The sequence below is a fragment of the Gymnoscopelus braueri genome (genome assembly GCF_963280865.1).
Source record: "Gymnoscopelus braueri genome assembly, chromosome: 8".
Lineage (NCBI taxonomy): Eukaryota > Metazoa > Chordata > Actinopteri > Myctophiformes > Myctophidae > Gymnoscopelus > Gymnoscopelus braueri.
In genome coordinates, this window is record NC_137609.1 from 32,120,664 (window position 1) to 32,133,418 (window position 12,755).

General features: G+C 42.7%; 1 protein-coding gene across 1 annotated transcript in view; it reads right to left on the reverse strand.

Moving 5' to 3' along the window:
• The window catches only part of pdlim4 (PDZ and LIM domain 4), a 59,342-nt gene extending 47,478 nt beyond the window's left edge, over positions 1-11,864 (reverse strand). The window contains exon 1 of the mRNA XM_080435450.1: positions 11,582-11,864. Coding sequence (XP_080291576.1) covers positions 11,582-11,674 — 93 coding nt within the window. The 5' untranslated portion in view covers positions 11,675-11,864. The remainder of the gene's footprint in view (positions 1-11,581) is intronic.
• Between the last annotated feature and the right edge of the window lie 891 nt (positions 11,865-12,755).

Consider the following 12,755-nt stretch of genomic DNA (forward strand, 5'->3'; position numbering starts at 1 on the left):
TTATGTCATAAGTCAACGGCATGTGTTGCAGCATATAGTGACAAATATCATCTTAAGGCCAAGCCATGAATAGTAATGAACCACACACACACACACACACACACGCACGCACGCACGCACGCACACACACACACACACACACACACAGTGGTATGCTAAGCACCACATTGGCATGGCTGAGGTTGTCAGACAGTGGACGACAAACAGGCCTCACACATGGGCAACATATATAACAAGTATGTTAGGTTACGCGGTTAAGTCCTAATCATCGTGCGCTATATTTACATTGCGGGATGATGTAACCGTTTAGCAGCATGCAGCTTTTGAGCCGGATGTAATTTTGTAATTAAGTTATTCTTTTACAGCCTAGGCAAGCCACTTAGCCACTTAAAATGGAGGTTAATGCTTTTCTTCCCTTTATCTCATTCTACCAGTGTAACGACTCACATTAACCCATTATGTTAGCGATTACGCCTATTAACATGGCTGTGTTCCAGTACCCGGTTGGTTTTACCTAATTACTCCCACTGATTCCAACATGGTTGAAAGGAGCATTTATTGAAGGCCCAATAAAAGTGGTGATGAACAAATGTAAACAAATCACCAAAAATCGAGTAAATACGTGGAGACTTGTTTTGAGGGCAGATTGAATGACAACAGGGGACATAAATAAATAAATAAATAAATAAATACATACATACATACATACATACATACATACATACATACATACATACATACATACATACATACATACATACATACATACATACATACATACATACATACATACATAAATAAATAGATAAATAGATAGATAGATAGATAGATAGATAGATTGGGGCAGTGGTGGCCTAAAGGTTAGAGGAGCGCCCTCGTTGCCGGAAGGTTGCCGGTTCGAATCCCCGGACCGGCAGGAAAAGTCTGGGTGGGGAAGTGAATGTTCACCACTTCCCCAACACCGCTGAAGTGCCCCTGAGCAAGGCACTGAACCCCAACTGCTCCAGTGGAGCTGCTTAGTGGCCAACAGTATAAGACTGTGGTTGTACTAGTCAGCTCCCAGGTTTTAATGTGTCTGTGTGTTTCTATGTGCAGGGCGTTGCTGAAAATGAGCACTTGTGCTCAGCTACTACCCTGGGTTAAAAAAAATTAAAAAAATAATAGATAAATACATAAATATCAGCAGTGATTTTCAAAGTGGGGTCCAGGGACCCCCAGGGATCCTTGAGGAGGTTCCAAGGGGTCCCAGTCAAAAAATGTACTGTGACTATTCAAACAATATATTTCAATATCACCACCACTATGAATTGATTTGTACAACTGTGACAGTCAGACAATTTAATTTCATTTAAAGCGAAACACATTTTCATAGCATCAGTATAATTAATTTAAGGAAAAAAAACATTTCTGTACAAAGAGTACATGGATATGCTCTTCTTGACGGATGGCCCAGCTCTGTGGGATGCCTTGCGGTACAACAAATTCCTACATTTCTAGTGGAGACGATGCAGCGTTAAGCCCTATTTATACTTCCTCATACAGCATAAATTAGGCATCATTGTCAGGCTTTAACCATTGAACTACGCATCAAGATGACAGGGGTGCAGGGCGCTGTAGGCGTTAGCTGAGCGGTAACAGTTTGATTGCACAAAACCCTCCGTGATGAATGTGAAGTGACACTGATTGTACTGAGAGCGACTGCATTGGTTGAGCAATCTAAACAATCCCCGGTGTTTCCATAAGGGGCTCTCTCCATAAACAGTGACATAGTTAATGGCTAACAGATCGAGCGGTTTGAAAAATGACAGCCTAATGTCACAGCCACCATGTGGCACAATGATGCCTTGTGCACTTCCTGTAATGTTTGCAAAAAGTGTGGTTGCATGTGTGTGCACGTGCGTGCATGACTGTGTGTTTGAAAGAGGGACAAAAAAAGAGAGACCAACAAAGATAAGGGGACAGCAACAAAAAGAGATTGAACGAGGCATCACCAAGAAACAGGTGTGCAGTCTGTGTATGAAAGCTTGTGTGTGTGCAGTTGTGATTGCGTTTGCATTAAGGTACTATGTGCGTGGGTTCGTGTGCCGTCTATGAATTGAATACCAAGGCCCTCATTGGAAACAAGACCGCAAGGTCTTTCATGAACGGACCTGTTAGACAAAGTATTTTAAATGTAACTGTGCTGTTTTAAATTGTTTTGCCTAATACAATATTCAATCAATCAATCATATGTGCATTTGGATAGTGCTGGACCACTGCCAAACAGTGGTCAGTGGTGCACAGTAAAGTCATTCAATGCTCATATAACTCTGAGTGTCAAAATTGACACTTGACAATTGGTTCCATTTTCACACTCTCAGGTTTAAATTAACATTGAGGATTAGACTGGCCTTGGGTGGACATTATTCTGTGATTCTGTGATATTCTGTCATCATTGTGTACATTTTATTTTCTTGAATTCCTGTGCATACTGCATATTAACCAAAAAATCCAAAAAAGTTCTATAATTTTTTCAAAATAGCCGATCTATCTAAAGTACAAGCAAGCTTATAGATTTTCTATTTTCGAAACGTTTAGAAAATGTTCAAGGGACGCCATGCACTTTAACCAGGGTTAAAGTGGTTAGCTCAACAGCTCCATGTCCTGTGTTATCTGTTACAAGCTCTACTTCAAGCTAACTCTATGGCTGATAATTACTGACCCCTTCTCTCAGAACTGTCATAAATCAAAGATGCCACTGACTATGGACTGAAGTGAAAGCCTGTATACCCTAAAGTTTAGGGTATACAATTTCCCGCTGCATTGGGAAATGAGGCCCTAAAAGTTTAGGGCCTAAACGTTCCATCAAAGCAATACAGGTGTGCCTTGAGGTTTTGTTTCGTCCTTTGGTGTGCCTTCCTTGTAGCCTGGTTCCATACCATAGACCCCGCCCACTCTCTGAGTGGACTGCCTCTTGGTCTGGAGTTGTAAATGTGAACCTAGGACTTCTCCGGTACAAAATGCGTTGTCCAATGAGAGGCGGAGGTGGGCGTGGGGATCCCTTAGGATTGGTTTAGGGAATTTCTAATCCCCTCCCCCTTGTAATCCCCGACACTGGAGCCAATTTCAGACTGAAGCTCCACGCAGCTTCAATCTGATAATCAGGCTACCTTCCTTGGGCACAAAAAGATTGAAAACCACTGCTCTATAGCACCAGTGACTGTAGTTCTTTGCCTAAGGTTGTTAACAGGTACACAAAGCAGCTACCCTCTGGCCACTAATCCTCAACTGGAGTACACTTTCAGAGCACAAGTTTGAACCAGCAAACTTTGGGTTATAAGTCGGCAGTGAATCTAGGACAACGCCTCGGCCAAACCCCACACCTTCTACACGGAGAGCCGTTTTAAATGGTTTCCCCATCTGGGAATCGTTCTACTCACGACCTAAATGCTGGGTGGAAGCACTCAGTCACACATCTGAGCGATAGGCAGAATAATTCCTGGCAGTGCGACAACCGCTTTTGTTTGCTTGTTGGCTTCAGGACAGAAACCATGGCTGTGACCTTGACGACGGCTAGGAAAATCCTTCCATCGCCAGGGGTTACGAGATTTCGACTGGAGTTTGATTGTCACAATTCTCACAAAGAAGTAGACATCCGCCAAGACTAATAAACAACGGTGCAGCTGTCGATGAAATAAAGTGTGACGCAGGTCTTTAAAAATAATACTAGATAAGAGAGCGACTCGAGCTTTAAGGCAGGCTAACGATGATGCAATGTCCCATGTGTATTTGCTGTAAAGGCCTCGATCATGCCAATGTGACACATCAGCTACTATAGATAGATAGACAGACCTTTATTGATCCCGTGGGGTAAATTCAGTTGTCAATGACAGTACAGCAGTAATGAAACACAGGACTCATGCAGAAAAGGGCCTCCATACATACACACATCTTTGTGTGTGTAGTTTGTCTAGTTCATATGTCCCTTTGTTTATTATGAACACGATATTAATCATCAATGAGTGTGTAACTATGAATCTGATTTGTGCAGCGTGACTATTTGTTGCAGATGGGATAAGCACCCCTTGAATAGGGGCTGTCTGTTTTGTTTACCGCTGGGTACTTAACCGCAAGGTGTGTGATCACAGGAAAATTCACGTTTTATAAGTATGTAATTAGATACTTAGCACTGCAAAAGCATAAAAGCAAGAATAGGTTAGCGTTCTATGAACCCGATATGGCTACAATACAACACGTGACAGCAGGAACTGCAATGATACAGTATACCCTTGATGATGACCTCGAGTTGAAATGTTAGCTGTTATGCTGGCTCAAATAAATGTTTGACAAAGCATCAACCCCTGGTGCAATGTGTACAGTAAGAATATAATTATTAGAGCCCAACCTAATAATTTGTGGATTTGTGGGTCCGAAGCGATCCCAATTTTGCAGAGTCTTAGACCACGATTACCAATGTTAAACTTTCGACCAATATTCTGTAAAAACAAAACAAAAAATCCTATAACAACGCGCCCAAAATAGGGACACCAAGTTGAAAGTGATCGGGACACATCTGCTACATAAAAATAGCAATGTCATCAATGTCAATGTCACCAATGTCAGCAAAAAGTCAGAAAAATGCGTGGCTTTTAGTTTCAAGGATCCGTAACAATAGTGTTTCTGGACTCTGGACTGAAAACCAACAAAAGAGCCCTGATAAACTGTCCTGTGTCCACCTGCCAGGGAATGACCCCATAGTCCCCTGCGTCTTCACATTATGATTAAGAATCACTTCTCCATAGCTTCAGTGACAACAGGGAATTCTTAGAGAGTATCATCTATTATCTTCTTTTTTGTTGTTTCTCAACGTGCTGTGGAGATGCTGACTGCTCCCAGCAGCTATAATTCTGGCTCTGGAGAAAATAGCTGCCACAGAACAATCTGGGCTGACAATTATAACAAGCAGGCTGGGAGAAACAAGCCATGTGGCTATAGATCACATGTCCTCTCTCTGGTATGTGGCCGAGGGACACGCAGACAGACGTCAGGAGCGAACGAGGGACGTTCCGGTTCAGCAGGAGCACGCCCTTTCATAGAGATTTACAATGAATATGCTTTATATGTGCTCTTGTAAAGGCACCTTCAAATCACGTGTCCTTTGTTTGAGGCAATGTGAATGTGAGTAGAGGACGCCTGTAGAGTGGGTAGCATATAGCAGTACTGCTGGCTGTTGGTTTTAATGCCAATTGTTTTCCCATACATAATATAAAAGTTTCCCTTTGCCACACTGCACTTTGGTTTATGGTTAGATACACAGCAAGTCACCTAAAGTTTAGAGACAGTAAGTGAGCAAGACAAGAGTGAAGAGAGTACTCTGATTGTAATTAATTCCAGCAATGAGACATAAGGATAAGGATAACATAGACATACTGCATTAGATCATAGAACAACAAAGGGACTTTGATATCAATTTAGGAGGATGTTGGAGAAATTAAAAGGGGGGGGGGGAGAAAAAGACAGATTATAATTTACATGACATAAAATGACATATGCAGATACTGCTACACATAACTCTATCTATTAACAGTAAGTCTAAGGATTCCTATAATGTACGTATGTCTAAGAAAGAAAGGAGTTTATCTTAAAAGTCTCTCCCTCCCTCTCTGTCTATCTCTTGGCAGTATGCACGACTTTAGGTGTGTTGAGCATACGCAGAGAGAAAAGGACCCCTTTTAATTGATCCCACTCTGATGTACTGTTAGTGGATGTTGCTATGTAAACCTGGTCTATTGATCACACTTTGATGTATACTGTTAGGCCGCTTTTCCATCACAGCTTAAGCACGACACTGTCCAGTACAGTCCAGAACCGCACCGCACCGCTTCAAAATGTCTTGCGTTTCCATTGCACAAAAGTCCCCACTCGCAAAATCCTCACCCTCCCCTCCCCTCCCGAAGGAAATCAACGCCCCTTTCTTTAACACACCAACTTAGCCTCAGGCTACAGGGTTAGCCTAAATGCTAGCGTGCTTCCTCAGAGCTAGTTTGGCTCTTAAGTTATTATTTGGCCATGTTCACCCTGACTTTAATCTTCGCTATTGTTGGGAAGACCTGTGTGGTGTCTAAACACGTTGCCATCACTTATATAAAAAACATTATTAGCGTGTATCGTCGCACATTCATTGTTGCCAGGTTTAGCAGAAAAAAATAAGCAATCAGGTCTATGAAAACAATCCCAAAAGAAGCGACTATCTACGGCTATTTTAAAATAGCAGATCTACAAACTCACAACGCGTAGCGATGCGACGCATTGTGAGTGTGTGCATCTGCTATTTAAAATATATATATACATATATAATGTTGACAAATACATATTAATTTGGGGGTCCTTGACATGAAAATGTTTAAGAACCACTGGTTTCAACAACATATGGAAACAAGCCCCAAATAATCAACTACATTTTAGAAACAAGCAGTGGTGGAAAAAGTACTCAAATGTTTTACTTAAGTAAAAGTATCAATACTGCAATGTAGAAGCACTCTACAAGTGAAAGTCTGGAATTACTTGAGTAAAAGTACAAAAACTATTGGTATCAAAATGTACTTAAGGTACCAAAAGTAGTACTAAAATGTTTGAAAATAGCAGATCTACAATGATGCGATGCGTTGTGAGCTTGTAGATCGGCTATTTTCAAATAGCCTAGGTATAAAATAGGGCTTAAGTGGTTAATGTATGTTTTATAATGTAATCATTTATATCTGAAAATTAACTAGTAACTAGTAACTAATACGTTTTCAGATAATTGTAGTGGAGTAAAAGTACTACCAATATTTACAAGCAACTTTACAGAAAAATAAGCCCAATGTCGCTTATAATAAGTGGACATGGCAACACTGCTACCGTAGTGTTTACATTTTACAGAGACCTGAGTGGAGTTGGTGAGCCGACCAATCAGTAGCAGCAGCATTATACGTCACAGCTTTAGCCCTGCTTAGCCCAGCTCAGACCTACCCAAGACTGGGTACTTTTTAGGCACCAGTTTAGTACCACTTACACACCACTCTACCCACTTCATTGTAGTGGAAACCGTCGCTGTGGTGGGCGGTGTGGGGTGGGCCTAGGTAAGTCCATGTATATGGAAAGCCGCCTTTAGTGTATGTTTGCTATGTAAACGTGGACTTGGTTTTAATACAAACACAACCAAAAGGTCACACATTGAGCACAGTGCAGGCCTCTAGGGTGATGACCGGTACGTATACAATACAGCCTTCATACTGTACAGTACGTCAGTCTCAAGGGACAGTGACCGCAATAATATGGGCAAACAGTTACTTTGTTGCGGAGACATCTGTAGCATCTGTTGTTGTTCTCAAATGGGACTTATTGTAGGCAATGTGTCCTATTTGAAATAGCCCTTTTCAAGAGCTTCATGGTCAAAAACAACAACAACAAAGAATGAAACAGTATATTAAGGTTAAAAACAAACACCACTAATTAAGTTATACTTCAATATTCTAAAATTAAACAGGGAAGATGACGTCCAACCAGTCAACTCGACTAGAAAAATAATTTGTACTATTTCTAGAAAAACAGAAAAGGTTTCCAAAAAGTTTGGTTCCAAAAAACGCTCCCGTCTTACTTCAACTAGACCTTGAAACAGGGTCCCCCTGATACATCTATGACCTGAAGGTGTCAAAAGGGAAGTTGTACACACCCAGTTGAGTATTTACACAGCACCTACTGTAGTTGTGAATTCCTGCCAAGGAGAAGTCTCATTTACCAGTTGACAGGCCTGACCTCAGCACCCTGCAGTACTGCATGGAGGCTCTGTTGGTGGACTCAGCACCCTGTGTCACTGCCTGCAGCAATTCTAAAACCTTTTCATTATACCAAGACCCCCAGTTTGATATGCATTATTAGCCCACAGACCCCCATTTGATACAATTCTTATCTCTTCGAGCCCAATCTACACTGTTAGTGTACGAACAGTTCTCGACACTCTCAGAGTTACAGACCCATAAGGGCCCATTTGGTTCCTAATTATCCATCATTTACCTGGGGACCCCCTGGAACAGCCAAAAGGACCCCTGGGTGTCCCCGGAGCCCACATTGAGAACAACAGACCTACTGCTTAGAGGCTGAATTAGCTGACCCAGTGTCCTGCGTCACCTAAAGCATGGAGGCTGTGTTGACTGACCTCAGCGCCCTGCGTCACCTACATGAATAGAGGTTGTGTTGGCATTCATTTAACAAGAGTTTAACCTACAGCTGACAGTTTCAGCGCATCCTCTCTAAATGCTTTGGCAATTACATCAGTGACCTTATCGTTCCCTCTCGCTCGCTCTCTCTGCCTCTATCATATGCAAACACAGTCACACAAGCATGTGCATGCAACATACATATAGACGTATGCTCGCTTACACACACACACACACACACACACACACACACACACACACACACACACACACACACACACACACACACACACACACACACACACACACACACACATTTAACAACATTCTGGGGACACCACACCACATTAATCAACTCAAGTCCTTGGGCACTAATGGGCTAATCCTTGGTAAATTAGCACCTTTAGCAAAGAACCAGCTGCTGCTATCGGGGCTTCTTGTCTTCTGAGATTCACAACTTTCACTGGCTCCAACTGCAGGTGTTCCATATCATTAACAAACCACAGATGAAGTGGGAGGGGAGCAGGGAGTGGGGGAGTGGGAGACAGAAGAGTGGGGGAGGGAAACCTGTTGATCATGCTTTACGCTCCGCTAGCGACTACTTTAGCCGTCTTTCAGGTTTTTTAATTTAATCGTCTATTCTGTTCTGTTCTCTGTTCTCTCCTTTCTCCTCTCATCTCATGTCCCCTCCTCCCATCTCCTCCCATCTCTTCTCTCCTCTTTAGGCTAAATCTGTCCATCCATCCACAAGTTGAACTGCCTAACTGTAACAGAATCAGCAAACACTGTGAGCACTCCTGCCCTATTATGGGCTGTTCTGGCTTGCACGAGGCTTACATGATATTTGCTCACTCTCCCCGCGTTGAGCCGAGGAGATAAAGCACTATGGGGAGTTCACTCCCGTCCAAAGAGACATTTTGGATATTGTAACACATAAAATATCTGGCTCTCTCTGAAACACACACACGTGCAGATTCACACACACACACACACACACACACACACACACACACACACACACACACACACACACACACACACACACACACACACGCACACGCACACACACGCACACACACGCACGCACACACGCACACACACACGCACACACGCACACACACACACGCACACAGAGATCTCTCTCGCCCTCTCCCCATTCAACATAGTGTATTTGTTGCTGTCTTGAGAGCATGTACAGCAAGAATGCAGTGAGAATGTGATGAATGGAGAAGACAGGGGATACTATATCAACAGCAGTGAATAACACCATGCCTCATCTGTAGAATGTAACCAGCCCCATGGGAGACAGAAACCTATAGGTGGGATTCCATTCCCACTCTCTTTCTCTCTCTGGGTGTCTGAGAATCAACTCTCCTTTAGCAGGTTCTAACTTCAGTTCATTCTATTGTTTCTGCCAGTTTCTGCCTTCTTATATTGTGCATAATGTTCTACCTGGATAATTCACTCACATCATGTCTTTGTGTTTGTCAGTCCATTAGGGGGAAGTCAAAAACACCCTGGTTTCGTTGTGACATGCAGGCCATCCATGTGAACCTCGGTTTATGTAAGCTCCATTGAAATGTGACTGGCTTCGCTGCATAACCTGTAATTAATTTCCCTGTTGTGTGTGTCAGTGCCATCATCATCAAAGGGTAACACAATGTTCACTATTCGAAGAATCTCTTCCCATAATAACTCATCTTTTAATAGTGCCAATCACGCAAGTATGCACTGATCAAACCTCCAGGGTGAGGAGGACGTGCTGAGATCAAGGCAATTTGAGTTCAATGCAAAAGGACACTTCAGCAGTGGTTGAAGGTGGAGACCTAAGATCGTTTAAAAGAAGTTTAAAAAGAATATTTATATAAATAAAAATAGACTCCACGGCTGTCTGTGGCAGGCAGGCTGTGGCAGAAACAAATGTGTCCTTGCAGACACACTGTGACACACACACTAATCCCACTTTCCAAGCTATTTTCAGTGGGCTCTTACTGGCAAGTCTGGGCAGGTGACCTTTTGGCTCAGTTGGTTCAGTTTAGTTCACCCACAATCGTCACCCTCACGCCATTAAACAATAAACTGCACCTTTTGGTTGCTGCTGCTTGTACAGGGAGGCTGTGGTGGTTAAAGGGCCGGTGTGGGGCCCGGGGCCCCGGCACTATAACTACAGCTGAGAGAAGAACAACACCTGGAAGCCCTCAGCAGCACCAGCGTAGTGCTGATGAAAAACAAATGTCAACGGCACCCTCCCCTCTCCTCTCCTCTCCTCTCCCACAGTCACTATACTGCCGCGGGACCCGGCGATGTTTACCCTGGCAGAGATTAACTATTGGCTACTGCCATTATATTCACTGCTGGACCTTGGCCCTCTCGGGAAACCCGCTAAAACTGACTCTTTGACCCACATTCTGAAGCGAAGCGAAGCCGAGGCAGGTTTTTTTTAGAGTTCGTGGATTAACGCGCCTGTTTACATTTCGGCAAGATGCGCATGACATCAGTTTTAACTTGGGATACAAACATCAAAACAGTTTCAGTTACTCCGTCAGCATGGTTTGTATAAAACAAAACATTCAATCAATTAAAAATTAAAACTAATATAGCGGTGGGTATGTTAAAGTTCGCTTGGGTTCGTTTCAGTTGGACTTGATATTGAGATAGATATATTGACTGTTTCTGGCATCGATAGATAATGTGACTTTCTGCTGACTAGACGGCACCATCTGGCAGCAAATAGTGACGCACAATCCAATTCATTCACCCGTTATAAAATGTGCTGATGTGTAAGAGAACAGGCATCATCCCTTGTTTCCTACTGACTGCTATGGTGTACACATTTATTTAATTGTTGTGAAACTGGTCCCAGTTAGGAAAGAGTTGAGTCAATAGCAATTATCAACTGTTAATCATCATCATGAGCGCACAGGTCGGTGCGCTCTCCTCCTCCATGAATATTTAACAGTGGTGTGGATGTAAGATGTAATTCAATTAATTAAAAAGTAGGCTACAATATTTGCCTCTGAGATGTAGTGGAGTAGAAGTAAAAGTAGGCCTATACTGACAATTAGAAATACTCCAGTAAAGTAAAAGTACCTCAAAATTGTACTTAAGTACAGTAGGCTACATGAGTAAATGTACTTAGTTACTTTACACCACTGATATTAAATAATGGTTGGTAGCAAGACAATGATAAAGTGCGATGACTATTCATCATTAGCTTCATATGCATGCATTAAATAGCCTACTGACTGAGCTGAGGTGATGAAGACTGACCAGTCAGTATCGGTGCGTCTACCTTCACGATCCAATGAATGGACCAGATCCACCACAACCACAAGCAACACAAAGCATACAAATGAATAAAAGCTTATTTTAAAAAAGTATTATTATTATTATTTTGTACCTACCCTTGAGATGGTTAACGGTGTGCTAAAATCACGCCCCCCCACCAGACGAAAGCCCCAAGGTGAGGGTCCCTTAAGTGTCACTGTCTGGGGCATGGTGGCTGGTCGAGATCAGACAGATCAGACAGAGGTAAAAGATTAAAAAAATAAAAATAGAATATGATCCTTGCTTCTTGGACAAGTTGATGTGTGGAATCTAGACGCACAGACAGTGAAATCCCAGGTCCTCCTGCCTACAGCTGCTAGGCAACACTCTCCCAGTCAGGAAAACTTTCTTTCCTCCACACTTGATTCAAGTTTAAATAATGAAGCCGCCCCTGACGTGGTGGGATGAGGGCTGTATGTGTGTGTGTCAGCGTTGCCAGGTTTTGTGAGAGAAACAAGCAAACAGGTCTATGAAAAACAAGCCCAAAAGAAGCGAGCCCGCCCGGCCTTCACCCTTTAAACATAATTACTTGGCTATTTGAAAATAGCCGATCAAAAAGCTCACAAAGCGTCGCGATGCGACGCGTTGTGAGCTTGTAGATCTGCTTTTTTTGAAAAAAAAAAAACATTGGAAGAAAATTTGAAAGAAAATATGAATATTTTTTAAAACATTTTAACAACACAAATCTTGTATATGGGGTCCCTGGCATAATATATTTTCAGATGTGGGGGTCCGCTGACAAATACATATTAATGTGGGGGTCCTTGACCTGAAAATGTTTGAGAAACACTGGTTTAAACAACATTAGGAAACAAACCCCAAATAAGCAACTACACTTTAGAAACAAGCCCTAAAAATCGAACCTCGCAACTAAACCAATATTTACAAGCAACTTTTCAGAAAAAGAAGCCCAAAGTCGCTTATAATACGCAGACATGGCAACACTGGTGGGTGTCTGTGAAAGGCCGGCCCGCCTTGCAATGGGAGGGACCTGGGACTCAACCAGACGGTGTGAGTTGCTATGGAGACGGTGGAGGCTTTTTTCCCCTTTCCTTTTCCCCCTGAATTGACAATGACAGAAACTCACTTGTAGCCGGGCTTGTTACGCGTGAATGACAGTAAACGTTTTCTCCTTCCAGGGAATCGTTACTAAACTGTTCCCACAAACCAGCCTGTGATCCTGCATGGTAACCTGATGTCTGTGTGACAGTCTGTCACTTTGGAACAACCTTATCTAGACTTTCTCTGTAG